Below are 12,722 nucleotides of genomic sequence, written 5' to 3'. Positions count from 1 at the left end.
TTATAGGAAATCTTTACATCAAATCAGAAATGTAATAGCATTTTAGTAAGTCACCTACCTCTTCCCTACATATTATAATACACACTTTCAAGACAAATAGACTGAACAACCAACTGATACAAAGAAGGATTTCTATTTCTCTAGGTTCTTAATCTACTATTACTTCCTTATTAGTTGCTGTCATTCGCAATGCCTGCTCTGTAATTACAAGAAGTTTGTTTATGGCTAAATTTATTACAGATACTAGATTTAACAAAAAACACTTAACAAAAAAGTTTCTAACAAAAACTTTGTAGCTGAATTCAAAATCATTCTTTAAGAGCTAAAAAATGTCAAAACAGTTGTTTCATTATAATTTGCATTTTGACATAGCTGTATTTCAAACAATCACAAAGTCAAAAAAGTCTGATTCAAAAGAAAAGGCAGACCAGATTACAAATACCTGTTTAAGTAATACTTAACAACAACACCTGCATGGATGAATTCTAGCCAGACCTAGGATGTTCACTGATATTCATCAAAGAGCATTCTGCATGTACATAACTTAATCTGGTTTGAGAGACAAGTTGTACCTTCACTAAAATAAAATACTTGAAGTAAGAGTCTGATATACAGACTGTTTTGCTTGAAGTAGGATCTCTTACACAATTCTCAGCTATGTCCTACGGGCATCTCTAACGGCCTGCAAGCCAAAGAGTGTCACTAATTGCTGTTGCTTCTCAACCTGCTTCCTGAATGACTTACACTGTCCACCCCATAAGCTATGAGAATCAAGATCCTCTGCTGACTCAACTCCAAAATTTTCTACATCTTAGTAGTTTCAGCCTGCAACAGGGATCTCCATCAGAGCATGCATAACACTGTCCACAGAAAAACAGATTTTACCTACCAGTTTTTGCCAAATGTGGCATCTTTTTTTTTTTTGTTTTGGATAAAAAAAGTATTCATGGTTATTCCCTTCATATATAATTTGAAACATAACCTTTGTATTACAAGCAAACTCTTGCAAATGAGTACATAATTGGTTTATCCGTCTGCAACACAACATTCTCTCTCTTATCATATGTCTCGGCCTGTGATCTTACTCAGAATTAGTCAACAAACACTACAGAAAAAAACACAAACTCAAAGTATGTGAAAATGAGGGAGATGACAGACTTTGTGAAATCTGAAATTACAGATTGAAACTGTGATAACTTGTAAGTGAAACGTCATCCAAACACCATATCTTCACAAACAATAAATTTAACAACTGGAGAGCCTACACTCCTGGGAAATCAGCTTTTGTTAAATCATACGTTTGAAACTTGGCCCTAACTCAGATAGTTGTTCTCAAGCCCACTAGAAAAATCACAAACAACTGCCCTGTCAGTGTCACAGCAGCTCAAGGCTTAGACATACAGATGTATAGTATCCCAGAACTTTCTACCTTGTCAGACACATTTTCAGTTAGCAAGTGTAAGCATACTATTCTATTTCTTTCAGGAGTATATTAACTTTAATGTCCATTAAATACACTCATCCTGTGGAAATACCCAATGGAATTTCTTAATTATATATAGCCTTCCCATTAATCTTGGTAAATGCATTTCCTTTTATATACAAAAGCCTATCCAGAAAGGCAGCTAGCTAGGTGTGTCAGAATTAGAAGAAAGATACAAAAGAAAAGTGTAATCCAAAAAAGATATTATCTAATCTAACTGGAAAAATATACAGGTTGTTAGAACTCAGCCATGACTCCAATTAAAACTTAGCTAAGCTGGAAGAGATCAGCTGAATACAACAAATACTTTGGTAGCATTTTAGAAATACAGTGATTTTGAAAAAAGTATTATTCTAAGAAATCAAGTTTGAAAATATGGAGCTAAGGCATCTACTAACTTTATCTTCTGCCCTTTAGAAATAGTTGTTAATAGCTAAGCATGAATGGAAATACCCTGTATATCACATGCCTTCCTCCATCCTCCTGCTCTCACTACAATTTGTTTTCCCTTTTTACACCATCTTCTAACAGTCTCTTCTATTCATTTTCCTGCACAGAAAACTTGCTTCTCAATTCTCCCTTGTTCACCATCTCTAACTTCACACTTGGTCAAACTCCTCGGAAAAATACCTTACCTTTCCACTGATCTGCTCTTGCTTCCTTTGGACTAAATTTCGCAGCTCTTTCGCAGTACTAATCAACAGTGAGGACATTACCTGCTTGACATCTTATGCATCTGAGTAGACAACACACCGAAGCCTATGTGACTGCATTTTCATTATTGCTACCAGACTTAACTAAGGTATGCTTAAACTCAAGTATGTTTCACATGCTGCCTGTATATCTTCCAGATGCAGTTCAGATACATTCTTAGAAATTGGTGAAGGCCTATTGTTGAAACCATGCTCTAGGATAAGGAACTTAAAACTCAAGATGTTTGGTTCTTTCTTTCACTCCACAAGTTAGGGAAATCCACTGCCAAACATATCCACAGAAGCAGGAATGAAACATTGTGACAGTCAACAGAAAAATCTACCCTGAACCACTTCCATATACGTATGATACCATTTAAGACTGCTCTCTGTAAGGAGAATTTGATTAAAAAAAAAAAAAAAAAAAAGTGTCATGTGGTAAACTTGCAGCTCTGGTAATGCCATAATTCAATTCAACTTTTTGTTGGTTCTGCCTTTACAAACAGCATAGGACTGTATCACTAAAATGTTGTGAAATTTTGTCAAGTTCTTGAAGTTATTGGTAAATCACGTACTTTTTAATTACTTTGCAATTCAACTAAATTTGAGCATCATTCATTCCTCAAAGATGCAGCACTTCGATATATATAGCCCAGATGAATATTAAAAGGCCTGTTACAATCAGAGGATTAATAGCCTTCCATAGGAAAGGCTACAGTAACTTTTATAAAAGCACTACAAAAAAATTCTTATGAAATTTTAAAACAGAACTACATATAAGGAGTCACTTTAAGTTCATTCGCATAAATTAAAGACTAAACAGTATTTAACCAGCACAACCTTTTTTCCTCCACAAACAATGAGAACACAGACATGTGATATACTAGTGCTTTTCTTAGAGAAAAAAGGAGAAAGTTGCACTCTTAACAGATGCCACAGTTCATGGTCTTCTCTTAGAGAATGATGCAAATAACCTGAGTGTGAAATATCAAAAGCAGAACAACTGTAATATCAAAGTGAACAAAAACTTACAATCTAGAAAGCCAGAATGAATACTTCAAAGAAAAGCTTGCATTTAAATCCTGCCTTCATACTTAGAAATACAGACTTTAGAAATATAGAATATTCTAAAGATAAAAATCTGTCCTACCTGTGTGGCTTTGTCTCTCATACATGGAACAGCTTGCCCATGATTATCACGAGGCCACTGTCCAGCAAGGTAAGGAGCAGCAAGTGTATCCAGTGAGGAAGTGCGGCGAATAATACTGGAAGGGCTTGAGGAAGGTGGTCTTGATTTATCAGCTGGAATAAGAACTTTTGATTAGAAAGAAAGCAAATCAGAGAGTTTAGTTTTAATTATCTATAGCAAGTCATTAAGTACAGGACAAGATATTTTCAATACAGGAATTAAGCTTGTTATTTCAGGTTCTGTTCAGTTTTAATATGCAGTGCAATGTGTTTTTATGGTTTCCCTGAAAAATATCCTATGTTAAAAACATGAAACTGATAATCAGTAAACTACCATTTATTCCCTCAAAAGCACAACAGTCATTGGATTCTTAACAGTTATGGCCTGGAAGAAAATAAAGCAGCTTAGTTTCTTTATACCTGTCAAAGACTAACAAAGAAAATCCATACTAAATTTTTTCAGTTTAAACTAGGTTTATTAGAGTTCATACCATTAATTATTTCTCTTTGTCTACTTGAATTAAAGGAGTGCTCTAGGCTGACAAGCTTTAGTAACCACCCAAAATACAACATATAGCAGATTCGTAAAGAGGTATATGTAACCTTTAATTCTAGAAGCCAACTTTGATTAGATAATGATTTATGTATTACAAGACATCAAGGCGTTTCCTCCCTTTATATGCTCCCTGGTAACTACATTCATATTCACATGATGTTTTACATTCTGCAAAACATTATCCAACATTTTTATTGTTTATGTTGACACTACTTTTCAGAGCAATCTAGATATTAACAGGAATTTCTACTGCAAAAAAAAAAAAGCTTAAACATAACAAATGTAGGAAGGGAAAACGGAAGGAAGAATATGGTTAAAAGACTTACTACATGGAGTACTTACTCCATCTATCAACTCTATTTTTTAAAGTGGGACTACAGTAAAGAATTAAGCTAGAAGCTAGTAAGTGTCAAACGCAATAAAGAAAAGCCCCTCAACACAGAATTTGAGGTGTGTAAAACTAAGGAAAGAGCCAGGCTTTAGATACATGTATATGCTCACACATACACACTATTTGTTTTAACCATTCCAGATCTAAAATGCCAATCCAGAGATTACTAAGATTTAAGCTTACTATCAATCCATCTAATTCTCCCTAAGGAATTAGACTTGAAAAATATCATATATTAATCCAACCTGTGAAGAATACAAAGGGATGAAACAAATGGCTCGAAAACAGCAAATGCTATTGAGATCAGATGAAAGCTTTAGAAAAGCACTGGGAAGAACTATTAGTCACAAACACTTTCTGACTGTGCCATAGGACAAGTTCTGCACTAACAGTAGTAATAACATGGCAATTGACATTTTACATAAATGCATACATGTGCAAAAGAAGTTGTCCATGATTACTATCACACAGCTAGTCAAATAATAATAATAATAATTTTGCCTTCAGAAATGCAGAATTCAATTTCCCAGCAGTTTTAACCTAATAAAGACATGTAAAAAATAATAAAACCTATTATGTGTACGTTTCAGTGTTGTGGACAACATTAAGTCTCTTAGAACACTAGTCCTTCAAATTTAGGTCTAGTGACATTCTATAATTAATATGGCTTATGCAAATTTTCCATTAGAAGTATATACATTAAACCAGTGAAAAATATTTCCATTTAACAACAAGGAAATAATTATTAGTGCTTTAATCAGCAACTCTCACATAAATTACTCCAGAATCCTCTTCTGGTTAATTATTTCTGCAGGCACCAACAACCATCAAAATCCTACTATTGAGGTCATAAGAGATCTGCTTTCAGGGAGTAGCAGCAAATCTCAATCTAAAAGTTACTATGAAGTTGAAGAGTCCTGTATCAAAGAAATTGATTGACTAGTACTATACAGCTAACTGAAGGGTACCTTTGCAGAAGACATCAGAAATATTCCATTTGTACCACGGAAGATGATCTGCTAGAGCAATGTCATTCTTTAGGAATTATACTTACTTGCAAAGTTACATCAAACATGCTATTTGTCTGAGAAATAGCTGCCATATTCTGCCTAAGTATTTTTAATTATTATTTTTCCTTTTCAAGGAGTTTCTCTCTTTTTACAAAAGAGAAATAGAAAGCACGTGGAGGTGGTGGTGGGGAATCAGGAAGCGTGTGTGGTCAGTCACCTCATTTGCAAAGCAACTGCAACAGACATCTTCAAAACTAAGCAGCATAAACTATTACTGCATACCTTCCCCCATCAAAAAATAGGAGTATTTTACCAGGCAGAGAGAATGAAAATCAAAGAGCTTCTTTACTGTTTAAGTTCAAGTGAAGCTGCTTCCTTCAAGGTACAAAGCCTAACTATACTTTCTTTTTTCTTTTAATTTAAATATTCCTTCAAAATTAACTACATAATGGAAAAAATATATTCAAACATCTATTCAAGTATGCTCAAACATCAGCTGTTCTTGCCCAATAAAAAACAGAATTCCTTAAAAAAAAAAAAAAAAAAAGGGCACTATACTATCACAATTTTTGTCTTAATACAAATTGCTAATGTCTACTATTCCAATCCTCTTGGTCTTTCAGAACACTTCAGTGGAAACATTTATGATGTTTTCATTACATTTTCCTCTACAGTTCTTGGAGCAAGCACTCAGCTGCTATTTTCCCTTTATGTGACCTACATAACAAGAGATCTGCCTCCATAGAGATAACAGTTACAACAGCTGTGGCTGATGAAAAACAATGGAGCTGTTTCATCAAATGGAAGCTTCTTAAATATTAGATCTGTTTTAATTAGCCTGATTATCTCTTTAAACCAATATTTGTCACAAATACCAACCCTCCTATCCACCCTACTCTAAAATCTATCTGGAAACATTTTGGTCTCAAATAAAGCAAAATAATAAAATAAAGTATCAACTGAACATACAGAATACAAATCAAAAAAAAGCCACAATTTGAGAAAATATCAAGCTGGGTACCAAGTCTGCGCAAGTCATTGCAGCACAACTGACAGAAGTGACTATTGGTGAATTACTAATGCACACACCTATTGCAATTGTAAAATGAGGCATGCACCTGTGAAGATGATTCAAACTAAGGCAGTCAAACAAAGCAACTGAACAGTGCGAAGTTAAACAAATATAGATGCTTACCAGCAAGTATGTGAAAGTTAGTGAAAGAGAACATTGACCCTGATGTGCCTTTTTTTAAAAAAAATCAAATTATATAGCTACTACTACAATAACAATTGGAAAAAAAAAGGAAATTATATTGTGAGCATGCACACCTTTGAACTGTACACCTCACAGGAGAAAATTTTTGTATATAAAAGGAAGGAAGGTCTCTATCTCATGAAAAGATCCTAGGAGAAAAAACACTCTGAAGATTCATCTTTGCTTTAATTTTCCTAAAAAATTCAGAACTGTTGTTAGAAATGCTTGAACCAAAAAATAATGATTACTGCTGAAGTATAATCTGAAGATTGATCTTACATCACTGCTAATATCTTTCTAAACATCTGCAATTAAAGTTTTCAAAAAGGAAAATAAAAGCTCCAAAGAACCAGCTTCTAGTAGACACCATGAGAAAACAAAACAAGCAAGTAGCAGAAAGTGCCATAGGAAAAGTACAAGATGTCGTTAATCTCAGAATCAAATTCTCTGACAAGAAGTTCTAACTGAAGCTTTTTATATATCTGAAATCCAAAACTTAGATATCTGAACTTACATATCTGAAATCCAAACATTGAGATAAACAAGTTTCTTTGGCATCTAGTAATAGAGCTGAGTGAGCTTTTTTTGGTCAGCTTTTTCCTCAGTAAAGACATTCATAGGATCTCTCTCAAGTCAGCTCTCTTTTCCCCCAAAATTGTAAAAATGCAACATCTTTGAGACTACAACCCCTTGTTCATGTTTGGTTGAAAGTACTCAACAGGCTCAAACAGTATTAAGAACAGACAAACAGTATATTCACTTTGGAAGACAGTTTTCACAGAATAGTTGAGGTTGGCAGGACCTCTGAAGATCACCTGGTCCAACTCTCCTGCTCTAGCAGGGTCAGCTAGAGCAGGTTGCCCAGGACCATGTCCCATTTTGTTTTGAGCATCTCTAGGATGGACACTCAATTACATCAGTGGGCAACCTGTTTCAGCGTTCAACTACCCCCACACTGAAAAAGTGTTTTCTTATGTTGAGGTGAAATTTCCTGTGTTTCAGTTCATGCCCGTTGCCTCTCATCCTGCCACGAGGCACCACTAAGAGTTTGACTGCCCTCCTCTTTACACCCATCAGATATTTAACTACATCGATAGAGCCCCCCCTCTGAATTCGTTATCTTTATCCAATTCTCCTCCTTAATTTTCAAACTGATATTTTATGTCCAATAATGTCAACAGCAATATAGCAAAAAGTTCACTATTAAGTAGAGATATCTCTCAGAATCTCCAGACACCTGAATTGGCCAGTAAATGACTGCTACAGCATTGGTCCTTATCTTCCTGTTCATGTAGCCTCATGTGTCTTCATGTTTTCAGAGCTGAACACCTCTGACGTGCTTACTCTTTGGTTTGCATGCACAGAATCATAGAATTGGCAAAGTTGGAAGGGACCTCTGGAGATCAGCCAGTCCAACCCTCAAATGAGTGGCCCATACATGGATCAAACCCATAACCTGGTACTCATGATCTGTCTGCTGGCCTCCCTTGATATCTAGGTTTGGTAATCCAACCATCTGGCTCCTAAAGCTTCAACTGTACCTTACTCATTGTTTCTGAAAGGTAGTCATGTGGTTTACAGTTGAACTCTTCTCAGATCTATTTCAAGAAAGACAACCAATAACTGAAGAACACAATTGCTCTTTATTCAGTAAATAAACTAAGATAAAAATAATAATAGAAGTAGAGCACATACATTTTGGAATAGTTCACTAGTAGGACAAAATGAGATGATTTGTTCCTAGTCTAGCACATACACTCTCCTATTTTAAATTACGATCTTCTGAAATGCAAATCATGTCTCAGGACATTCTCATTGGAAAGCTCTAATGACACTATGCATGAGGCTCTCTTTACTGGAAATACTTTGACAAAAAGACATCTATGGTTTTTTCTGTGGTGTCACACTGACTATTCAGCTAGTAGAACCCCAAATCACACCCAATTAAAAAATTCTGAGCTACTTTTAGAAGTAACAGGATCCCATAAAGGGAGGTAGAACAACAGAAAGATAAGAAGGTCAACAGGTGATAAAGATGTCATTAATTGATTCCCAAATTTGTAATGTGAAAAACACTATTTAACTGGGAATTAAGTAAAAGGTATTTGGGGGAAGGCAAAGAAAAAAATCAGATGGTTGTCTAGCTTCCTCTAATAGGGATGGTTTGCAGGCAGGAGTGTATGCAAAAAGTGAGCCAAAAATTGAGATTTACAGGACAGATTCTGCAGCGTAGAAATGAGGCAGAAGAGTCACTCACCACAAAAGTGATGGGAAAGAGAGCACAGAAACCTCAAAATCAGTTTGGATAACATGGAAGTAGAAGCTAAAGTCAGAGAAATTAGTGTTTGAGACTACAGGGAAGGAAAGTAAAAGATGAAAAAGTGGTCAGAAGAAAGATCTAGGCTCTTGGCCATAATATTTCAGAGAAATGCATCAACAGAGGGATGGAAATTTAGAAGGAAGTGTTTCATGAAATCCTCAGTTTGTAATTACCCCATCCTGAACAGAAGATTCAGCTAAATATTTCCAAATTTAGTTGCAATTCAGTTCAGAAATCCTAGATTTTAAAAAACAAGAAAAAAAAATTATTAAACCACATTTTTTAAAGTTGTTCTCATGGGTTAAGCATATGGAAGAAAACTTTACATTCAAAACTATTCAACTGCTTACCAGAAAAGAAAATCAAACAAACATGAAGTTTGTCTTAAACTTACAGAACCAGTTTCAAAGTTCAGAAGTAGACATGACTTTGTCTAACCTCGTTTCATCTTAAAAAAAAAAAAAAAAAAAGAAGAAGAAGAAGAAGAAGAAGAAGAAGAAGAAGAAAGAAAAGAAAAAAAGGCTGCAGCTGTAGGCATGAATGAACGCCATCATCAACTCAAAACAAAAAGCAACAAAACCAGACTTATTTTGCAGTAGATTCTGAATGTTGCCCTAAAGTGGCTTATCCTTGCACAGCTTCACAACTCTAACCAAGTAAGCAAAAATAAAGTTCTACTTCCCTGCTTTCAGCATTAAGTTTTCTCATCTATATGAAGCCAAAATTAAGTCAACTCAATCTCTAACAAACACTGAACTACATAACACAAATGTTAATCAATATTAAACTTGCTTGATTTGCATTTTAATTCTGGGTCAATACAAGTACTGTTCAGATATTTAAATGCATGGCAGCAGTTAAAAGGACATAACTCTTCCATTTCCCCTCATCTTGTAAAAAGCTAGGGTTATCTGTTAACACAGTAGCGGTAAACAACTAGTGATTAAATTTCTTCCTATATGCTAGTTCTTAGACCCAGTAAAGAAGTCGGCTAGACAGTGTGGTTTTAACATGTTTCTAAATGATGATCTGAAGACAGTGCAATTTTTTCCTCCTTCTAAGTGGTCTGATATCAACCTTCAAAAACAGCTTTTGAACTTGGATCTCAAGGGCAGCCAATCTGTTCCTCACTCTCCAGACTACCTAGGAGACTGCATTTTGTGTGAGAATTTCTATAAAGTTCTAAGAACAAATATGATTTTTTTTTTTTATGTGTATAGTCTTTCAGATTACTGATTAACAAGAATCTCAGATGAGGAATATATACAACCCAAAGGCTCAGAATAGACCTTAAGCAAAACACACCACTTTTATCTGGAAAACTGAAGATCTAAATCAGAACCTAAATGCCTTTGTGGCATTGCTCTCTTACATTTCAGAGAAATAAACCTATGGCAATCTCAAGAAGTATGTCTGAATTAAAACACAACAATAACAACAAACAACAAAAATTAAGCCACACAGGTATTACTGTAAGTACTGTATGAGTTAGTTACAACTAATTTGGTAGCATCATTCCTCAAGAGTTAGGATAGATAAAAACTGTAGTGTGGCTGCAATCAAAATTTTAGAAGGGAGGGCAACATTAGAAGAAGTAGAAAAGTTAATGGGAATGGTGCTGGTCCTAGATTTCTGCCTTCATACTTCTGTATATTGCTCAACTTTGTGTAAGTACTGGATGCAATTTCATGACAAAATACCAGTTATAGTTTTGTTATCTTGAAAGTCACTGATTTTCCAGATTGGAGGACAACAACACAAATCCTCACTCATGCACTTTTGAACAAACTTTTATCCTAAGACCAAAGATTTACATATGTAAGCCTTTAATATTCTCAACCAGATACCACACATTGCTTATGTTTCAGAGTGTCTTAGTATGTTTTAATTATTCAAAAACAGTAAAAAGCAGTTGCTACAAAACATATACCATTTCCGTACTATTTTCTATCTTTGCTGTAGTGCAAGCTTGTCATCACCCTCAAATTCACGCATCCTTCTGCAGGGTTTATGTTGCAAGTAACTACTGGGAGGCACTGAAGACTTTTTCCTACATACGTGTGTAATGACAGCTAGTATTTTAATCACAGTCTTGTGGACACTACTTGGATCAAAAATACATACCATCTGGCACCAGAGGCTCAGAAACGGAAGATGTCAAGGCTACCCTGCACTTCCCAAATACCAAATTCATCTTAATGTTGTTCTGAAGTATTTGAAGCTCATCTCTTCTTACGCCCTTTATCTTTTCATCTGGCAACCTCCAGCAACCTACTAGCAAAAAGACTGCAGGAGTGGCTGTACTCCTCACATGACACGTTTTACTTTCTCTGTCCCTTTTCTGAGAGCCAGGAAGGAAAAAAACGAGTCCTTCAACACGTAAGCCCCCGACAAACGCTGCAGCCAAGATCTAAAACCAGTACAAGCCTGGACACAACCCCTGTCCCAAGGCTTCCTCTCCCCTCCAGAAACACCGCGTGCTCTTGGGCACACCACCAGCCCCAGCCTTCACACCCCACAAAGACCAGGTTGTAATTACAAACTCACGCCCGGCCACGCTGAGACCAGGCGCCCGAGGTCTCCTGCGCCGCCGGGACCGGGCATTCCTCCCCCCCCCCGCCCCGCCCTCCCCTATTCCCCTCAGGGCGCGCCGCGCCGCGCCGCGCGCCCCCTCATTCTCCTCGAGGGGTAACGGCCGCGCCGCGCGCCCCCAATGTCCCTCGAGGGATAACGGCCGCGCCGCGCGCCCCCTCATTCTCCTCGAGGGGTAACGGCCGCGCCGCCCCGCCCCCAACGTCCCTCGAGGGGTAACGGCCGCGCCGCGCGCCCCCAACGTCCCTCGAGGGGTAACGGCCGCGCCGCGCGCCCCCTCATTCTCCTCGAGGGGTAACGGCCGCGCCGCGCGGCCAGCAGGTGCGCGGGGAGGCAGACACGCCGGCGCCAGCGCTCACCTTTACAGACCGGGGAGCTGGGGCTCTTCCTCTCCGGGGAGCTCCTGCCTTGCTCCGGCGAGTGTCGCCGATGCCGGACCCTGCCCGCGGCTGTAGCGCTACCCTCCGGCAGCGGAGGCACCGGGGAAGAGCAAGGTGAGGGCCCGCAGCCCGGCTGAGGGGGCGGCGGCAGCGGCGGGGGGGGCGGCGGCGGCGGCAGCTGGTGAGGCCGCGGGGGGCTCCCCCGCGCCCCGCCCGCGCGCGTGGGGCTGCCCCGCGAGGAGGCGGCGGTGGCAGCTGCAGAGGCGGCGGCGCTGCCTCCCCCTCCTCCCGGCGTCTGCGTGGCCACGGCGGGGCCGGCGCGCGCGCCGTTGCCGCCGCCGGTGGGAGCCGCACGCGTGGGGCTGATGCTGCGCGAGGCGGGCGCCGCGCGTGGGAGACCCCCGCCTGGGGCGCTGGCGCCGCCGCCCCCGCCGCTCCTCGTGGGGCTGCCATGTTGCTGCTGCTGTTGCTTGAGCTGGAAGGGCACCGTGGCCCGCATGGGCTGGAGGCGGCTGCTCGCTCCTGCTCCGCCGCCCGCCGCCGCCGCGGGCCCCCCGCCCCCCAGGGAGGTAGCCGGGGTCGGGGAGCCGTTGCGCCTCACGCGCTGGTGGGACATTGTCCGCCGGGACGCGGGGCTCGCGGAAGACCGTCGGTGGCGGAGAAGGAAGGGAAAGGCGTGAGGTGCGGGCAGGTCCTCGCGAGGATCCAGGCGCCTCACGCGAGCCCTTCCCCTCCTCGCCGCCGCCGTCCCCAGCCCGGGGCGCCCCGCGCTGCCTCCGGCGGCTCCGTGCGCCTCATCAACAATAGTGCCCCGGCCGCCCGGCCCGCCCCCCGCGCCCGCCCATTGGGCACGCC

General features: G+C 39.8%; 1 protein-coding gene across 1 annotated transcript in view; it reads right to left on the bottom strand.

The window, feature by feature from the left end:
• The window catches only part of FAM117B (family with sequence similarity 117 member B), a 32,215-nt gene extending 19,732 nt beyond the window's left edge, over positions 1-12,483 (bottom strand). The window contains exons 1-2 of the mRNA XM_062578938.1: positions 11,847-12,483; positions 3,326-3,477 (exon numbers count right to left, since the gene is read on the bottom strand). Of these exons, the coding sequence (XP_062434922.1) occupies positions 3,326-3,477; positions 11,847-12,483 (789 nt within the window). The remainder of the gene's footprint in view (positions 1-3,325; positions 3,478-11,846) is intronic.
• Positions 12,484-12,722: the final 239 nt, after the last annotated feature.

This window comes from Rhea pennata, chromosome 6 (genome assembly GCF_028389875.1).
Source record: "Rhea pennata isolate bPtePen1 chromosome 6, bPtePen1.pri, whole genome shotgun sequence".
NCBI classification, from domain to species: Eukaryota; Metazoa; Chordata; class Aves; order Rheiformes; family Rheidae; genus Rhea; species Rhea pennata.
The sequence above is the reverse complement of the archived record's forward strand: the minus strand, read 5'-3'. Positions and strand labels throughout refer to the sequence as shown.